Below are 14,443 nucleotides of genomic sequence, written 5' to 3'. Positions count from 1 at the left end.
TTTCAATCCTCAAGAAAAGCCTGTCTGGCCATGAGGTAGTCAACCCTGGAACTGAGTGTTTTCATTCCCTGAGTCATACTACCATGTTGTGAGCTTCCTCCTAGAAAAAAAAAGTAAAGGAGAACAATCACAGAAAACTTCTGGTGAAGCAGCTCTAATCATGTGCATTCTGGTTGAAGACTAGTGAATTATTTTCATGAAATGCTCATGAAGCTGGCTTTACTACTTAACAAATTCGCTTTGTGTACACTGTCTATACTGTCACTTCTGCAGTCCCTCATGCTTAAGTTTGATACTTTTCAGGGTACAACTGAAGTTATATAAATATGGGTATATTGGTCCACACCACAAACTGGATCACTGAGACGATACCACTATTCCTTCTCATCCTCAAAGGAGTTATCTTTTCAGTAATCCATTTAAGTGTGTAGCCTAACAGCTGTGAGAAAGAGGAAGAAGGCAGGGATTTTTTGAAACTGCCTTTGCCACTGCTGCTGGTATCCCATGCAATTGTATCTTTACACTGCACATGAATTTCTAATAATAGCTATGGAACTTCAGAAACCTCTGCTGGAAAGCAAACAGAAGAAAAACAAAATTAGTCAGCACGGAGTCTATTGATCATTGTCCAAGAGGTACTTCCAACACACTGGAATTAATCTACGGCCTGTAACATTTTCATTCTCCTTAAAGTTTTTTTATTGCAATTTAAATATACAATACATTCCTTGGAGCTTGTTATATCTTCTGCTTGATTACTTTTCCCTGCCTGCTTGGCTTGTATACTTATCAGTAACTCTTGGATTAGAAGTGAAAAAGGCTTTGTTCTACAAAGGTCTGCTAGCTGAAAGAAGCAAACCACTTTCAAGACTTAGCTCTGCAAAGGATCAATGCACCATGGTATTCTGCAGTTAACTGACCTAAATATATCATTGTTCTTGGAAATAATTGTTGACAAAGTCCAGATGCTAGTTTTCATAGATGTTGTCAGAGAACATATCAACCTCTAACATATGTAAGAAAATATAAATCAACAATGGCTACAGATAAGTAAATTTATCTGGCAACACTACTGTAATTGTATAATGTAAATATAACAAGAGAAATACACATGATCATACTTACTCCTCATACTGAGTTAGCTTTTTGCCCTCTGCAGACATTGACCCAGATCATGTTTCTTTTAAACATGTCATTTTGATCCTCTCTGTGCTGCTAAAACAAACCTTTTAACCTATTTTAGCATCACTGTCATAGTCAAGGCTGTTTATTCTACATGGGTAATTGAAACAAGACATCAGTCCATGCTTTTGTGCCAGACCTCCCACTCCCCTGATGCCTTTTTTTCCCTAAATGTATTGTATTATACAAGATGATTTTGTACTTCTTACATAAAAGCACCATACTGAAACACTAAGAATGGTCAGCCTATTCAGGGCACTATTACCTATACTTGCTAATTATACCAAAATTCACTTCAGGTGTTTTTTTGTTGTTTTGTTTTTTTTAAAACCACAGTGATGGCAATTGCAGTTGTCACATTAACCTCTAAATGGTTACCAAAAAAAAAAAAAAAACATTTTTCCAAGATATTTTCAGTTTTTCAGTAAAACCATCACTGGATAAAACAAAGGAAAATCCCAATATAAGGAAGTAAAGCTACACCCTACTGAACAGGATCAGGATTTTACACAAGTGATTTTCTCCCCTCCCAGTAAAACACAAACACCTTCCTGCACAGTAGTACTGCTTCAGCAGAGAAATGGGAGATTCCTTCCCCCAGACAAGCTTACAGTGTGGTGATTAATGCATCTAAGTAGAAAGTCCTGTGTCAAAGCTACAAGATAGCCTGCTTCAAGAATCCTGACTCTCCAAGGACCTTTTCATGTGTTCAGCTGATCGCCAAAACCTGTGTAAGCCTGTGTAAGTGCGTGCATCAGTGCGCTTTCCCCATGAGTTCAGCACATTTCCCCCCCCCTACTTTGATCAGCTGTTTCCAATAAAAAAACCCACAAGTTAGAGCCTGCATCTGACAATTCATTTGGGTAATAATTAGACTACTTTATTCAAGAAAGATTGACAATCCATATCTTGTTTTATTTTTCCTCTAACACAATTCTAAAAAGAAGAGGCTTTGTCCCACCAGTGCACATTCAGGCAGGCTTCAACAGCTGAGCCTTCTGAACCTGTAGGAAGCTTAAGCATTACATATACCCTGAGCTACTGAAATCCTTACAAGGGTGGAAGGATGCTCAAGCAAATAGTTCTGGTTACCTGAGGAACTCCTGCAAACAGTGACGTCGCTTTTGAGCATGGGTCTTCTCAGCTTTTCCATGTTTGCAATTTTAGAGTTCACATACCTGTGCTATGCACCAGTCCTACTTTAGGTGTCTACCTGTTACTAAGTTTAAGCCTTGGATCTTTCTGGAGTGGAAAGGAAAGGTGACCAGCTGTAGAGAATGCAAGTAATCCCTCAGTACTCCTTACTGTCATAATAAGAACCTTGTTGAGAATTCCTATTAATGTACTCTGAGTTGTGGGTATGTCCCATGTCAGCTAAAGTTATAAAGCCTCTTCAGTTCTAAACCTAGTACTATGCCCTACTCAGTTATTCCAAACTGACGACACAAAGTAAAAAGCCCATGGAGTTAAAACACTATACAAAAATTGCAACATAACCTGTAAACCAAGCAATGTAAATGCAATGGCATTAAATGGAGCAGAAATTTACTTTCATAAAACACAAGTGCCACATTACTTACTGGGCTTGGAATAGAATCAGGATCAAGCTTCTTCTGCTGTGGACTGGAGAGCTGTGCTGGACCTCCAGGAAAGGCACCAGGATAAGACGGTTGAGATCCTGCCATCTGAGGGCCATAGTTTGCTGTACAGTTACAAATGACCATTGATATAAAGTATTTAAGCTCTGTTATCAATTTTAACATCAGTTTTTGCCATACAAATCATTCTTTCTTCTGCTAAATGCAACTTCTCCTTCCTTTCTGTTTTTAGCAAGTACAAGAAATGGGTTATTTTAGCTCATGCAGTCTGTATTCTAAAGGTAAGCATAAAACTAGGCGTGACAACTCTAGTTCCAAAACTTTTCAATTATATTTTTTGAGCATAATTAAAGTTTTTGCTATTATATAGCAAAGTAGGATTGCTGGTAGAGGTTATTACAGCTACTCAAACTAGGCCTTTCACAGAATGGCTTTTGTTGGAATGGACCTTAAAGACCATCCAGTTCCAACCCCTCTGCCACAGGCAGGGACTCCACCCACTAGATCAGGGTGCCCAGGTCCTCATCCAACCTAGCCTTGGACACCCCCAGGGATGGGGCATCCACAGATTCTCTGGGTAATCTGTTCCAGTGCCTCACCACCTTCAGAGTGAAGAATTTCCTTTTAATCTAAATCTTCGCTCTTTTAGTTCAAAATCATTCCTCTTTGTCCTATCACTATCTTCCTTTATAAAAAGTCGCTCTCCACCTTTTTTATAAGCCCCCTTTAACTACTGAAAGGCTGCAATGTGGTCTCCCTGGAGCCTTCTCCAGGCTGAACAGCTCCAGCTCTCTCAGCCTTTCTTCACAGCAGAAGTGCTCCAGCCCTCTGATCATCCTCATGGCCCTCCTCTGGGCCAGCCGTAACAGATCCACATTGTTCTTGTGCTGGGGGCCCAGACCTGGATGCAGCACTCCAAGTTGGGCCTCATGAGGGCAGAGCAGAGGGGGACAATTCCCTCCCTTGACCTGCTGGCATCACCTCTGTTGATGTGGCCCAGGATGCAGTTGGCCTTCTGGGCTGCAAGCACATACTGAAGGTTCATGTCGAGCTTTTTATCCACCAGAAACCCCAAGCCCTCCACAGGGCTGCTCTCAGAGAGTTCTTCCCCCAGTCTGTGCTCATGTCTGGGATTGCCCCGACCCAGGTGCAGCACCTTGCACTTGGACTTGTTGAACCTCATTAGGTTCATGTGGGCCAACTTCTCAAGTTTGCCTAGGTCCCTTTGGATTGCATCCCTTCCTTCGGTTGTATCAACCACACCACTCAGCTTGGTGTCATCTGCAAACTTGCTGTGGGTGCACTGAATCCCACTATGTCACTGATAAAGACAATAAATAGCACCGGTCCCAAGACAGACCCCTGAGGGACACCACTTGTCACCGACCTCCATCTGGACACATACCCATTGACCACCACTCTCTGCGTGCGACCTTCAAGCCAACTCCTTATCCACTGAATGGTCCACCCTTCAAATGCATCTCTCTCCAATTCAGAGATCAGGATGTCATGTGAGACTGTGTCAAAGGCCTTACAGAAGACCAGTTAGATGACATCGGTCAGTCATCCCTTGTCAACTCATGAAATCACACCATCACAGAAGGCCAGCAGATTGGTCAGGCAGGATTTGCCCTTGGTGAAGCTGTGCTGGCTGTCTCAGACAGCTCCTTGTCTTGCACATGCCTTGACACTGCTTCCAGGAGGATCTGTTCCATGAACTTCCTAAACACAGAGTCGAGGCTCCATAGGTGAGGCCTGTAGTTCCCTGGGTCCTCCTTTCTATCCTTTTTTAAAAAGGAGAGTGATACTTCCTTTTTTCCAGTCACCAGGAACTTCACCTGACTGCCAGGACTTTTCACACATGAAGAGTGGCTTGGCAATGACATCAGCCAGTTCCCTCAGGACCCTTGGAGGCACAGCATCGGGCCCCATAGACTTGTACCTGTTCAGTTCCATCAGGTGGCCTTGAACCTGCTCTTTGCTTACAGTGGGAGGGACTCTGCTCCCCCAACCCCTGCCTAGAGGTTCAGGAATTCGAGAGATGTGTGTAGGAAACCTGACTGGCAGTGAAGACTGAAGCAAAGTTTTTGTTGAATGCCTCAGCCTTCTCCATGTCCCTTGTTATCAGTTCTCCCTTCTCATTTATCAGGGTGTTACACTCTTCTTGGCCTTTCTTTTCTGGCCAGTGTACCTCCAGAATCCCTTAATATCTATATTAATTTATTACTAATCCCTTTAACATCTTTAGCAGGTTCATCTGCACTGGTGAGCACCAGGCCCAGGAACACTTCTCAGGTTGGGTTGCCTAATACCTGGACGAGGAAGTTATCCTCAGTGCACTCTAGGAGTCTCCTGGATCACTTACAGCCTGCTGTGTGGATTTCCCAGCAGAAATCTGGGTGGTTGAAGCAGCCACCCATCAGGACGGGTGCCTCTGTGCATGATGCTTCTTGCAGCTGAAGCAGGAAGGCCTCATCAACAGGCTCGCCCTTGATCAGGCAGCCTGTAGGAGACCCCAACCACAAGGTGTCCTTTATGGGTCCGGTCCTTACCCTTTACCCACATGCTTTCAGCCTGTCTGCGGCTGTTTCTCAGAGCCAGCTCTGTGCAATCTATCCATTTCTCAACATCCCTGCCCCTCCTTCCCTGCCTGTCTCTTCTGTAAAAAAAAAAAATCTCCTTTTTCTTGTTAAGTTCTCAATAGAACAATGAACTTTTGAGCAAAATTATATCCTGCCTTGAATGCACTGACAGGCAATAACAACTTCCATTCTACAAAAAGGCGATTAAGTTTTCATTTTTCCAAGGCAACAGAACATCAGCTGTGAGTGGTCACAGTTCCACCAGTGATTCTCAATACATTTGTTTGTTTGTTTTCAATTAGATACCAAACATCATTCTCTACCTTGCTGCGGATGATATCCAGGCCCTGGAGGCTGTCCTGGAAGCTGTTGCAAGTTAGGATTCGGGGGGCCAGATCCAGGGATCCCGTCTTGTCTGGCCATAGTAGGCAACGAAGGTTGAGCACAAAGGCCACTGAAATTATTTGCTGGTGGAGAAACCTGTGATCCAGGTGGCAAAGCCATTTGCTGCTGTGTCAGAGGTGTTGGCTGTGGACCCTGAAAAGATGCTGGATGCCCGGAAGATGTGAGAGAGCTCTGAGTAGTGCCAGGACCTGAGCAAGAAATTATTTATCAAATGAGTCAAAAATGACAACCTACTAACTCTGTGTGAAAGACATTCTATTTTTACCCCATATATTCGTAACATACAGGGAATACTGAGTTACATACTGACATGCTTCATTAAGCAGATTCTAAATGTCTGTTCATAAAACAAATCAGACCTCACAGTTTAAGTATGAACTGATTCAGATGTTCAATTTTATTTCCTTCAGCTCTATTTTCAATAAAACCCTACAGCTGGGGTGGGTGGGGAAAGGGAGAAGGAGGCCAGCCTTCAACAATTCTTGATTAGAATACATATAAATCACTATTGGCTTTTGATATATTTAAATTCTTAATGTGAAATAACATTCCTTTTGGCTTAATAATCAATTTCTCTTATGTAGCTTTTTTTTTGTTAGTTTGATCTTCCCATTTCACCATGACAAACTAAATGGAAGTTAAACCCACTCAATCTGTTTTACAACCATCTTCTGGTTTTGATGTTAAAAGATGAAACGTGGAAATTATTTTGCACACACTGGTGAGGAACAGTTTGTTGCTTGTAAAATCCAGATTCCAATTAGAATTAAGAGGACCCTGCAAGTGGTTTTCTTTTTGAGACTTAAAATCTGTAAATGCTCTTTACTTTACAAAACCTGCATTTTTAGTCAAACATCCCCCAAAAGACCTATGGAAAATTAATTTTCAAGAATGCTAAAAAAATAGCAAATTAAGTTTGGAGCAAAAGGACTAATGTTAATAAATAAATATTAAAACGTATCTTCTGTCAGACTTGTGAACTGAAAAGTGTCACATGCAAATCATGCTCAGATTCTCTACTGGTACACACAAACATTGCTCCAGCAGCATAACAAGCCATGAATTTCAGTGCTCGGTCAAGTTACACCAACTTAGCCTCACCTCTAAGCAAAAACCAGAAGAATAAAACCCAACACAGGGGCATAACTATAAAGACACCCTTCAGACCACTGAAGACATGGTATCTCAACATTCCCGCATGTAACAAGATAAGCGAGAACGTTATATAATTGTTGCTGGAGGCAATATAACGAAGGCAGGAAGAAAAACAATACTTTTTGCTCTAAATAATATGAGTTGCTGCATATGAAGTACTGAAATTGCTGAATATGAAGTGCTGCTGTAGAGGTGCTGCACCACACTTCATCCTGTATAGAACTATCTGACTTAATTGTGCACTTGCAGTTCAGTACACCAAGGCTGAACTCAAGTCAAAATTATTTTTTCTAAGGTGAAGAAGCAAGTTTTCACAAGCCATTGTGCAAATGGAGAGTCAGACCCCTGGCAGTTACACAACTTTCATTAAACTCAGGTTAGTAACCTGTCAAGTCAGAGAAGGAACAATCATATAACATCAGTGCAGCCTGAACTGAAAAGTTCATCTTTACACATATCTTATGATGATATCAGCCACTAAAGCGATCTTAGTTTAGCAAACTCATCCTTATAAATGCCCTGGCCACAGAGAAACAAGATGCTAACTAAATTCCAGTGCTTTCCAGTCAAATGGTAAATTTGACCAGGAAATACTCAGAAAAAGCAGATATTGCCAGACGAAAATTACTGATGGGAAGCAATTTCTGTGAAAGAATCACATGATCACATCTTTGCCTTGTGTTTTAGTTTTAACCGCAAATTAAATGCGAACAAAATTTAAATGAAAAACTAAACTATAAGTTTTGGGCAAAAAAAGAATAAGATAAGAGAGAAACTATAAAAAGCTGAGAAAAACAAAACAATGTCTGTATATTATTGATCATGTCTTGGCCATCACTGCCAGCATGAACAAATAATGAGAAATGACAGATAAGGTAACCGACATGTACGGAAGGATCAACAAATTTTGATTCAGAACTAACTCAAGAACACTGATGTAAAAAACTGGATGAGAATAAAAATGTAAGAACTTGAGCAAATGATAGTGGGCAAGAATTTATTATCTGCTTATATACAAGTTCAGTAAGTTTCTAATTATTATAGTCTTAATAGCTTTAACTCAGGAAAAAGTCAAACAGACAAATCGGATAAAAGTGATTACCATAGCTATTTATCTGCATGCTGTTGAGCTGGTTAGCAAGTTGTGTTGTAGATGAAGTGGATGCAGTATTTGGGTAGGCTGGCTGTGACTGATGACTGTAGGGAGGATAGGAAGGTCCTGTATTTTTTGGAGGTGGAGGGCCTTGAAACCTGAAGGGAAAAATGAGTGCGGTTATGCAAGGAACTACATCAACCAGTCATAATCCCAGAAGGTCCAATACCTTCTCAAGGGTGGTGCTGAAACAATTAATTAGGTTGACCAAACCTTCCAGAGAATTCTCATGTTCTGCTCAGAAGAAGTATATTTTTGTTAAAATAGTCACCAAGCACAAAGAGAGAATGCATTTTTTCAAACATGTTTGTTTGTATACTTACTAGAAAGAAAGAAGCTTGAGTATTCCACGGAGAAGAGACAGAGTTAGTAACTATATGAAAGCTTGAAGATAAAGAAACTGAAGCTTCTGAATTTAGCACATCCCTCCATCCCCTCTCCATGCTTATGAAGTAAGCTCCCCTACCAGGGATGAATGAAAGGTATTCAGAGAATATCTGCAAAGAGAGGGCAATGGACAGAGAAACTGTTAAGGAGTTCTCAGTTATAGCTGGAAGAGGAGGATGAAGGTGGGGAAAAAACTGCTGCATGGTTACCAGACACAGGAAAGCATACAGGCAAGAGAAAGAACTGAAAAAAAGGAGGAGGTAACACGTGGCACTATTTCATTCTGATCAAATGAGATCTCAGGCTATCTCCTAGATATCTACATTGTTTTATCTACAACCGTTTTTAAAACTGAGGACAGTCCTAGGTATATCAAGAGAAAAAGAATTCATTTTCCTTGAAATTTTGATATAGAGATTTCCTTTCCTAGGATAGCAGCTCTCAGCAGTTTTGGAATAAAACAAGATCAGGTAAAAACAATAGGTGTGTAGCTGTCAGGACAGTGACCAAAACTTAGGGAAGAGAATCAGTATTTTGCTGGGCCGGTCACGTCACTTTGACTTTCATTTTCCTTGTTTTCAGGTCTTCAGGACAACCGCTGCTTCTCCCCATCCATCTGTACACCTTTTTTTTTTTCCCCCCTCAACAGATGACCAGTCTCTGTGGGTCCTCTTTACACAGTTGTAACACACAGACAACAGGATTTCCTATTCTGATGCCTCATAAAACATACGCATGGCTTTACTTGAACACAAATAACTTCACCACAACCAAACAAGCACAGAAGCAGAGTAAGGCTTCAATCAACTGAAACAAGAATGTTGTTACATGAAATTAAGGTCACTAAAGCTAAAATAGCTATAGGTACACAAACTCTGATTTTGTCACTCATGGGAGGTCAGCAAAATAATTAACAATTGACAGAATTAATTAAGAGTTAAGTGCATTTACCCACTTACAACCCAGCCTGCAATACAACCACTGTGTAATCAAGCTTGTCCACCCTATCCTTTCATCCCCTCATACCATAATTTTTCCAAGATTCATATTTACAGCTTCAACCTGTCCCTAGTTTTCTCCCTTCCCCGCTCCCATCTCCTTCACTTCTTCCTGTAAGTTCTGGAGGCAGGAAAACAACACTTAAATTCTTCATAATTAAATTCAGACTAACTGACTGAGCAAAAGAGCAGCAGTCATCCATCTGAAAAAATTATACCAAACCTGCATTATAAAATGTCTTTAAAGTACCCTACAAATCCTTGGCTGTGATCCCACAGCAACGAAGCAAAGACAAGAGAGGGGAAAAAACCTACAGCTATACCAACACGTACCAGCTTCTAGTCAAAACTCACCAGCAACTATTAATTTTTAAATAACTTCTTGGTACCTCACAGCAAAGGAGAACTAAGACATCAGAAAACAACTAAAAAAAAGCAACTTATAAGTTTTATATATAACTTTTATATATATATATATAAGCACCTTACTGCTGCTTTTAAGCAATGAGTCTAAGGTTCAAGCAGAAATAATAGTTAAAAATAATATATAAAATAGTATATAAATACATAAATATATTTTATATATAATTTACAAATATGTAAAAATAGTTAAAAATAAAACAACTCACAATAAAGACCTGACTTGTTCTAAAAAATTTAATTAATGAGATTATACTGTATGATCTAGCAGCTTAACATCACAGAGAACTGAACTAGAAGATCCAGTTCAGAACTGGAGTAAGTCAGAACTGCTGAAGATAAAAGGGATGCCATACTTAAATGCCAGTGAAACAGCCAAAGAGAGGTCAAATAACTTAGATCTCATGTATTAATTCTTGAAAGTCACCTGTGCATTGGCTGTCCCACTGCACTGGGCCCATTCTGGAAGTTGGTCTGGCTCAACTGATGTGTACCAGGTGGTGGAGGCCCAACAGGAGCTGAAGATCCAAGAGGCACAGTTGATTTTAACATACCTGCCAAACAAGAAGTACTTTCATGTAAGAATCCTTAAAAAAAACAACCCACAAGATCATAAAAAATTACAAGTGTACAGCCCTGCTCCAAAAATAAGAATAGCAGCTCCAGGTGGCCCTACTTGAGCGGGGGGGTGGGTGGACAAGATGACCCCCAAAAGTCCCTTCTAACCTCAGCCTTTCTGTAAGAAAGGGAAGATTCTTGGTCAGCTATAGAAGCATATATGAAAGACAGCAAAAAAGGAGCCAACCAGTAGTTGTTAACTTTCCAGCAAAAGAACCCAAGAGGGACATTAAGAAAGAATCAAGAATGGAGAAACAGACCCTCCAGTCCAATTTGGGATACTGGAAGTTCCCTATCATCTGGTTACTTTTGTAGGGAGAAGCATGAGATCCCTTTACTTTCAGAGACCTCGTCAGAAAGAAAATTTGGAACAATCTTAAAAAAAAAAAAGCCACAAAACCCCCCACCAACGCTGCTTCCACATGTAGGCCCAGTAAATCTACGCTAAGAAGGGTTAATTCAGATCTAGAACATCAACTATAAAGGTATTATAACTTATGTAAGAACCACTGTTGAATAAACAGTTTTTCAATCTTTATTTCTTGAATTATTTTCATTTAAATTAGGTGCCAAACAAATTTTTGATGTTAGAGTAAACTGGTATTTTTTCCTAGCATTCTAATAAGCCAATTACCAGAAGTAATTCTGACTACATTTAGCATTGGGTTAAAGTAACACAACTCCTGCTGTCTTTACAAAGACTATTTTATATATAAAATAAACAAACAAGCAGTTGGATATTTGGTTCTGTTATTACCCTACCCAATCACAAATACTGAGTTTAATGTAAATTACCATAATCTGACTGGTATTAAAAAATAATTCAGACATCTTTACTATTTTAACTGTCATTTTCCTCTGTGAAGTCATATTGAGATGATCCCTCTCTTTCCTCCCTATTTTGCCTAGGTGTGTTAATAGACTTAATGAAGGAAGAGGGAATCTTACTTTTGGGATATTTCCCACAGTCCCAATTCACAAGTTTAGTATGCCTAGAGTTTGCTGAAATTAGACCAGTATGACTTCCAGCAAAATGGACTTCAGTTCCATGCTCTCAAATTTCTTTTGTTGATTTTTTTTTTTTTTTTAAGACCTCAGCCACTATATTCTCACTTATTATACTTCCTGAAAAATCTGAAGCCACATACCAAGTTAAAATGAATGAAACGGAAAGGAGAGACAGTAACAATCAGGTTTATCTTTTGGATGTCAAATTACATTATCTGTAGCGTGATTTCATTTGTAAACAGCAAACAAGCCATCTGCATGTAAAAGCTACCCAAGTTCCCTTTCCTCATGGAAAGTAACTAACTCCTAAGTGGTCAGAAAGCAGATGGGCTCCACTTACCGAGCATTATCCAGACACGTCACCCAGCAAGCAAGCTTAAGTAGTAAAACATCAACCTGTATTTATAAACACATTTGTGCTCAGGAACCTAGTTGGACACAGGTCCTATGACAAAGAATACAACCCATTTCTGAGAGCCTGCTTGCCATTAACACATAGGAGTTGAGAAATATTTCTTTATTCCAAGAATTTTGTTGTTGTTGTCTGTATTAACACCTGTATTACATTAATCACAGCACAGCGTTGAGCACTGGTGTCTACTGCTTCCCTGACAGGAATTCAGACAGAGGTCGGAATCCCACTACCAGGCATCTTACATCAACACCTGAGCACAAACAGTAATGCAAGCAAAGCTGGGGCAGGATCCTACTGCATCAGCAGTGTAAAGCTGAGCACCATGTGTTGACACAAGTACAATGAAGAGATGCAAAACACCAGAAGAGATACAAAACAAATCACAAAAAAAGCAGATTGAAAACATATTTTAAGTCAATTTCATACCTGGTTGAGGTGCTGCGTATGAGGAATTGGGATCGCTATAATGCCCATAATGAAGTGAAGAATTAGGTGGTCCAAAACTTGTAGAAAAGCCTCCCGTTCTTGGCTGGGATTGGGAATACGGAGGAGCTGCAACATAACCTTGTTGACTCATGATGGCAATATTCTTACTCCAAGTATGGGGTCCTCCTTAACGATCTGCAAAAGAGAAAGTGATACCTGCTACTACTCTTCACTTTTTGGACATTTTAAAAGTTTAGAAATTACACTTCCAAAAAGACCTAAGACAAACCTGGAAGCAAAAATGGATTTGGAGGTCAGGGGAAAACGATGCTGTTGTTTGACTGCAACTGGTTGGTTGCTTTCCTTATCACTGCATGAATTCAAACAATTCAATGAATTTATCTGAACAGGATTCACCTCTCCCAGGCAAGAGAAAAACTGTAACTGAAGGATGTATAGGTGGAAGAAAACATCTCAAATTGTTCTCTTCACAGGGAAAAACTAGACTTCTGCTACACCTGCAAAACAGACAGTGAGTCTCACACACCAGATACCATGTACTTGGAAAAATCAGGAAAAGCAGAGCGACTAGAGAACAGAACTCCTAGCAAATCTTTCTCCAATGCTAGCAGACTTGTTTTAGATGGGGTATTGAACAGAGTACTAGCTCTTCATCAAACCTTCTACATCATCCCTACTCCCAGCAAGTGAGTAAAAGCTTGCTTTCAATGCTGGTGAAACTGTGAATAAATTACAGGATGGACAGAGATCCTATTTCCAGCTGTCTTCCACATTACTGGCCCAGACCTGAGCAGGCTCTTTTACTAAAGGACTCTGTAGTGTGATGAAATGGAGCACAAGGCATTCCACAAGTGAGAGGCTGTTTTCTGAGGGCAGTATGGACAGCATATGGTACTGTTGAGGCCAAACTGTTACCAGGGCATCTTTTACCTAAGCTTTCACATCTTGATTCTGTTGTTTTCAGAGAAAGAAAAAAAAAAAAAAGAAAAACAACAATAAAATGCCAGAATTTGATTAAAAGCAATCAAAAGAAGTTTTCTGACGATGAGGACATTCACAAGACATTTTCTCTCTTTCCTGCAGTAATTTTTCCTGCAACATACTTCTAGGAAACTTTCAGGAACCAGAAAAATGTGATGAATGCTACACTACTAAATCAGATGACTGTATTTTACATGACCAGTCTGCAAATACAGAGCACTTTCCACCATGGGATCTGAAAAGTTACTGACGTTGTACACTCTGCAGCCTTGATTGCCAACTTTCACTTTTGTAAGATTCTTCATTTTTGATTGCATGTTGAATTCAACAAAAATAGAATATCCCTAACTTTCTTTAAACCTAAATTAAAAGTGTTTTGAGAAATAAAATTGAGAAATGCTCTGAGCGAGCATTTGGTGCTTCTGTGAAGCCCCAACTAGGGCATCCCCAAAGAACTAGAGATCCATTACCTAAACCAGCATTTCATATGCTAAATGTTCCTTTGAAATAGCTTTGCCAGCCACCTATATTTCACATTCCTTGGATTGCAGCATGAGGTGATCTTTGAGTATGCAGACTAGATCAGGAATTGCGATCCAGAAGCATGCATGAAGGCACCATCTAAATCAGACACACCTACAAAACCACGAAATAGACAAATTCATGCTGCACTGACACATCAGTAGAGAAAAGCTACACTCACCACAAAACCCACCTCTTGGCTTCTCTTATTAAACATACATTTCTGAAAAAAAGAGTTTTACTGATCTGCCGTGTCAGACAAGAAGCCACTTGGAGCTGGGTGCAGGGCCCAGCCCTCCTCACATACTGCTCTTGGCACAAAGCCACACTCCTCAGAGAGGCATAAGATTTCTTGACTGAAGCATTAAACTGCTTTGGGTGGGCAAGCTTAGGGGTTTGTCTCCCATTTCTTAGTTAAGAAGGTAAGCACAAGAAAAGGGGAAAAATATTTACACAGAGGGGCTTCTTGCTGCCAGCCATACTTTCTTCCCTCCCCTGCCCCCATCAGAAGAGACATGACAGTGTGAGTTTTTTACTCCAAAACAGTAAGTCAGCACCAAATTACCTACACA

General features: G+C 40.2%; 2 protein-coding genes across 9 annotated transcripts in view; one reads left to right on the top strand and one right to left on the bottom strand.

Annotated features, from left to right (window-relative positions):
- The window catches only part of LOC121069468 (protein transport protein Sec24D-like), a 59,143-nt gene that overhangs the window by 43,348 nt on the left and 1,352 nt on the right, over positions 1-14,443 (bottom strand). For 3 of the 6 annotated variants that reach the window (XM_040555694.1, XM_040555699.1, XM_040555698.1), the window contains exons 2-6: positions 12,348-12,542; positions 10,308-10,434; positions 8,025-8,173; positions 5,686-5,955; positions 2,763-2,884 (exon numbers count right to left, since the gene is read on the bottom strand). In XM_040555694.1, the coding sequence (XP_040411628.1) occupies positions 2,763-2,884; positions 5,686-5,955; positions 8,025-8,173; positions 10,308-10,434; positions 12,348-12,498 (819 nt within the window). In that variant the 5' untranslated portion in view covers positions 12,499-12,542. Of the gene's footprint in view, positions 1-2,762; positions 2,885-5,685; positions 5,956-8,024; positions 8,174-10,307; positions 10,435-12,347; positions 12,543-12,636; positions 12,866-13,819; positions 13,982-14,443 lie in introns of those variants that run through there. The other 3 variants (XM_040555693.1, XM_040555697.1, XM_040555695.1) reach the window with 3 other exon arrangements.
- The window catches only part of LOC121069473 (glycerol-3-phosphate acyltransferase 3-like), a 43,339-nt gene continuing 37,440 nt past the window's right edge, over positions 8,545-14,443 (top strand). For all 3 annotated transcript variants that reach the window (XM_040555719.1, XM_040555718.1, XM_040555716.1), the window contains exon 1: positions 8,545-8,557. The gene's annotated coding sequence lies outside the window, so the exon portion shown is untranslated. The remainder of the gene's footprint in view (positions 8,558-14,443) is intronic.

This window comes from Cygnus olor, chromosome 4 (genome assembly GCF_009769625.2).
Source record: "Cygnus olor isolate bCygOlo1 chromosome 4, bCygOlo1.pri.v2, whole genome shotgun sequence".
In the NCBI taxonomy this organism is placed as follows: domain Eukaryota; kingdom Metazoa; phylum Chordata; class Aves; order Anseriformes; family Anatidae; genus Cygnus; species Cygnus olor.
Note: the sequence above shows the minus strand (reverse complement) of the source record. Positions and strands in the feature narration are given on the sequence as shown.